Genomic DNA, 5,309 nt, shown 5'->3' with positions numbered 1-5,309 from the left:
TCACATGTCTGTCACATGACACGTGACAGTCTCTACTTTAAACTTTTGACCATTTAAAAATAATATTATATATACCTTATATATCCAATCATAGGCATGTGTCTAAAGATAAATCAAAACCTAAACATGTCTAGTTTTGTATTATCATATTCTTAAAACAACTTACGTTTAACTTACGTCTATGTCATGATTTTAAATCTAAATTTAATGAAATAAAATAAAAATACTAATATCTATGAGCGAGAAGTATGAGCGTGAAGTGAAACTAAAATACAAAGAAAGTTTATGTTATTTTGAAAAAGGAAGTAAAATTCAATCAAAAACTTAGTTAAGTTTTATTTATATATATTATTTTTATTGTTTTAATACAAGTTATAAAAGAAGAAAGAAATTGAATGAAATATTCAACGACTTCTAAATAAGTATATATATTTTTATTGAAAATATTATTTTTGGGTATTTTATATTTTTCTTTTGCATGTTTTAGAATTAATTAAATTATCTGGATTAAAATAAAAACAAATAGAAGCAAGAATTGGGAAACCAAACTGGCCTTATGGCCACCTCTTTAGTTGGAGTTAGGTGGGCCGGGTAGATGAATCAGGTAAAGGAGGGTAAGCGGGTTTCAACAAAACTTTGGCAGTGGAGATAAGAGATTCCAAGTTCAAAACTTTGGAATGCATTTTTTAATTATCAGGAAGGTGGAAATGCATTAGCTTCGAGAAGGATATTTTTAATAAAAGAATCTATGCGAAGTGGTCAAGAGTGTGGAAGCCAGGGGCACAAGGCAATCGGGCAGTCGTGCAACTGTTACTGATCATTTCTCTATATTTGCATTCCGGTCTGAAGTTGAAAAGTTACACATGTCTCATGTACCGTATGTTAGTGCGGTGGGTAGTTTAATGTATGTCATGGTATGCACTAGACCTGATATTGCGTATTCAGTCAGTGTTATTAGCATGTTTATGTCTCGACGTGGTAAGGAACACTAGCAAGTGGTAAAGCGAATATTTCGCTATCTAAGAGGCACATCAGATGTTGGTCTCATTTATGGGAGTAATAATTGTGTCTCGTAATTGGTTATTAGACTAGTTTAGGCTGCAGATATCGATGATAGAAGATCAATGACTGATTATGTTTATACCATTGGTGACTCTGTGGTTAGTTCGAAGACAACATTATAGGCGATTGTGACATTGTCCATTACTGAGGCTGAGTATATGGCGCTAACGGAAGCAGCCAATGAGGGGATATGGTTAAAAGTGTTAATCATTGATATTGATATCCGCAATTGTTTTTTGTGATAGTTTAAGTGTTATCTGTTTGGCCAAATATCAAGTGCATCATGATAGAACCAAATATATTGATGTTCGTTATTATTTTCTTCGTACTGAGAGAAGAATCAAGTTGAAGATCAGCACTCATCATAATCTTGTTGACATGTTCACAAAGTCGGTCTTCTTAACAAATTCACTCATTGTTTGGACTAGCTAAATGTTGAGAGTTGGAAGTAGCCTCATAAGACTCTTCTTGTCGGGTGATACTAAGGTAATGGAGATTTGTAACAATTTGTCTTTAGTATAGGAATTAATATCAACCATTAATTATTTGTGATTTAAATTAATTTTTGTTACATTATCATTATTTTACAGTTAAGCTTATTTAAGTTAAGGTGTTTATTTCTTGTAATTTACATTAATAGATGTAGTCCATTTTATTTACCGTAAACTTTTGATCTTTCATAATTAAAGTTTTTCATCATCTATTTTTTTTTATATGTTCATCACTTTCTTACCTTCCACACAAGGATAATACCAAGACTGCAGTTTGATAACCAATATAAGGTAATAATCAAACAAAACTGAAAGATGTAAATGTAAATCCATAACTTCATTCTTTAATTTCAGAAACTCAAGTCATAGACAAAAATAATTCATAAATCAAAATAGAGAAAGAAATTCCAACAGGGTAATAGAATAGGAATTCAAATCACATTTATGATCCAAATTGGATGATACAATCTGGATTACATCTTTTTTCAAATGAAGATGAAGGAAGGGAGAAGTAGAACTTAACTAACGATCCGGAACTCCAACAACCTGTGCAGACAATCAAAGGCGAGTGGCTCGCGGTTATGGATCCCAGCAACACCTGAAGATCGTAGAGAGAGTCTAACGCCGCCCCTAGCGATTGAGCAACGCCACTTGACTGAGATCCGACCTCAAAAAGCCACCGGCAAACAGGAATTAGTATGAATTAGTATGACAGCGGTCCAAAAACCTCCCGTTTCTTCTGTCTTCTGCCTCCTTTTCTAGTGGTTTTCTTCTGTGCATCGTGAACCTCGCGTCCCCAAGATCATCTAGCTTCCTGTCTCGTATGATTCGATTCAGTGATCCCCAAAGGAGAATCTGTTGGCTTTGATAACAGAGGTCGTGAGAGAGAGAGAGAGAAACGAGTTGGAGAAGAAGGAATGGGAAAAGATATTTTTCTGATTTGCCATGGGCTTGTTTGATTTGTTTATTTTGGGGTCTAGGCATCTTCGCCCTGTTTGGTTTGTGGTTTGGTAATTTGCAGCCCCGTTTGGTTAAGCGGTCTACACAATTCCTCTATTTTTTTCAATCTTCAAAACAAATGAAAAAGATAAAATATTAATTTTAATTATGATATTATTATTTTATTAAAACAAAGTCCAAATTTTAGTGTTGTCTACAAGTAGAAATAATAATAATAAATTATTTATATTTAAAAATAAAAATTGATCAAAAGTCACTTTTTTTTTTTCGTAACTTTTCACTTAATTTTTTTTTTTATTTAATTCAATCAAATATTTTATATCAAATAAAACCACTTTCACCTTTTTTTTAGTTTGACCATTTTTTTAAAGTGGATGTGATATATATTGAAAATTATTAAATGTTAATGGTAGATCTACATTTTAAAATATATTATAATATTATGTTATTAATTTTAAATAAAATTAATAATTTATCTTATTTTAAAAAATTATTATATTAATTTTATAAGTATCATTGAATAAAAGTATTGAAAAATAATAATAAAAAAATCAATAAAATAAATTAAAAAGGTTAAAATATAAAAAAATAAAAAATATTTAAATTTAAATTATATTAATTTAACTGATATTTTTTTTAAAGTTGGTAAAGTATATTTAATAATATAAAAAAATCTAAGACAATTTCAAAATTATACAAAGTTCAATGAAAGGTGATTTAATTATTTTTAAAAAATAATATAATCTAAAATTTTATCAATTTTTTGTATTTACTTTTTAATTAAAAATATTTTATCTGATTTAATTATATTTCTTATATAAAATAAAAATAAAAATAAATAAATATTTTATTTTTGATAATTTTAGAAATAACTGTGATCCTGATATACTAATAATTTGATAAAATTAGAAATAATTGTAAATATACTTAGTTTAGGTTATGGATGCATGATTAATAAGAATAAGCTAAATAAATGAATCATATATCATCGTATCATTAGTGTGGTAATATAAATCAAAATAATATCATATTATAAGATAGATTACTCCAAACCCAGTGTAAAAATGATCTCATTCAATTTTTGATTTATTAGAAACTTTAATTAGTTGAGGAAAGTTATCGATATTAAGAAAGAAGCAAAAAAAAAAAAAAAGTAGAAAGTGACTAAACAAAATGAGATAATTAGGAACTAAGATCTACTATTGCTTTTTTATATATATATTCTTCAAATTATTTTACTTTATATATATATATGGTAATTAATTGATGTGCATAATAATTCTAAAAAATAAATATTATAATAACTATTTTAGTTAAAGAACATGAAATCTATAAATCAATTAGTCGAAACTTATTATCACATAAATTAAACTATCTAGAATGATTTGTTGCAAATTAATAAATTACTTAATTCAAAATGTATTAATTCTAAATTTTAAACAACTGAAAAACTTTAACTTCTAATAGAAATAAAACATTTTCTATACAAACTAATACCCATAATCAAATAAAAATAAAATCCCTAAAAAATTGAAATTGTACCCTTAAAATATAAATATTAAATTGGATAACAATAAGATAATTGGTTAAGAACTTTTGTCTGTATTTTAATTTATTTTAACGTGGATAGATATAAAAATTAAATAAATAGGGATAATATTTAATTCATCTTACTTTTTTTTATTATGGATATTCTTGAAACCAATCAAATTGAGTAAAATGTACAAAAGTAAGATTACTTGGTATCTAGCATTAAATTGATAAAATGAGCTATAAAATAATGACATTACCTTAGATTTGATATTAGAATTTTACCAACTTAACTATGGAGAACAAGGGTTCAAGCTCAAGAGGTAGATTAAATCTATAAACTTGAATCTCCTTTAGTTACTTTCTAAAATTATTTACCGAAATGTAGTTCATTGATTTGGGTATATGAATTTTGTTAAATTTATTTATTTAATTATTAAAAAACGATGATTTTTTTATTTCAGCTTCTGCGGCGCCACCAACAGAGCTATTCATACCCGTGTCGAATGTGTTGAGGATCATGCGGCATGTGGTACCGCCACATGGAAAGATTGATGACGATGTGAAGAAGATTGTTCAACACTGTGTCTCAAAATTCATTAGCCTGATAACTGCCGAAGCTAACATGCATTGTCAGAGTGAGAGTCGTAGAACGATTATCACCGATGACATTATGCGGTCCATGGCCAAACTAGGGTTTGATAATTATGTTAACACACTTTCCCTTTACATGTTCCGTTATCGTGAGGCGGAGTCATTGGGGATGACGAGACGACCCATCATGACTTTGGGGCCAATTCTAGACCCAATGGGCCATCCAGTTTTGCAGGCCCACGATGCAGTTGGGTCGCATGGACCTTCGAATGTGATGAATGGCAAAAGAGGAAGGGACGGTTCTTCTCGCTCAAGTAACCCTAATGTTGGACCTGGACATGGACTTAGACTAGAAGGTCCTAATTGATAGCTTCAATTTTGGAAATAGATGGTAATCCTAATGATGTAACCAAAAACAATACTTGATTATGTGTATTCAATAAACATGCATGTTGGTATTTGGATAATGATGGCTAAAATTTAAGACGATAATAAAAAATGGGACAATATTTTATAATGCTCGTTCAATAGTTCAGTTTAAATTTTGATTTGCTAATTAATTAGGTAAACTCATTTTAAAAATACTATTTATTTAAATATTATTTTATATTCATTTATAAAATAAAAATTAATTCTCTAGTTAAATTGAGTCTTAAAATACTTGATTGTGAT

At 28.6% G+C, this 5,309-nt stretch overlaps 1 protein-coding gene across 1 annotated transcript; it reads left to right on the top strand.

Moving 5' to 3' along the window:
- Window positions 1–4,338: 4,338 nt before the first annotated feature.
- Window positions 4,339–5,004, top strand: LOC124934830 (nuclear transcription factor Y subunit B-4-like). Its single transcript, XM_047475329.1, has 2 exons — window positions 4,339–4,366; window positions 4,508–5,004. Exons 1-2 carry the CDS (start codon window positions 4,339–4,341, stop codon window positions 5,002–5,004), a joined length of 525 nt encoding a protein of 174 aa, XP_047331285.1.
- The last annotated feature ends 305 nt before the right edge of the window (window positions 5,005–5,309 follow it).

Source organism: Impatiens glandulifera, chromosome 4 (assembly GCF_907164915.1).
Source record: "Impatiens glandulifera chromosome 4, dImpGla2.1, whole genome shotgun sequence".
In the NCBI taxonomy this organism is placed as follows: domain Eukaryota; kingdom Viridiplantae; phylum Streptophyta; class Magnoliopsida; order Ericales; family Balsaminaceae; genus Impatiens; species Impatiens glandulifera.
This window is presented reverse-complemented; position numbering and strand designations above follow the sequence as displayed.

Bases quoted from the DNA above. Each gene is read 5' to 3' on its own strand.
- LOC124934830 (XM_047475329.1), top strand. From the start codon at position 4,339: ATGGAGAACAAGGGTTCAAGCTCAAGAG. The intron at 4,367-4,507 runs GTAGATTAAATC...TTTTTATTTCAG, and splicing joins CAAGGGTTCAAGCTCAAGAG to CTTCTGCGGCGCCACCAACA.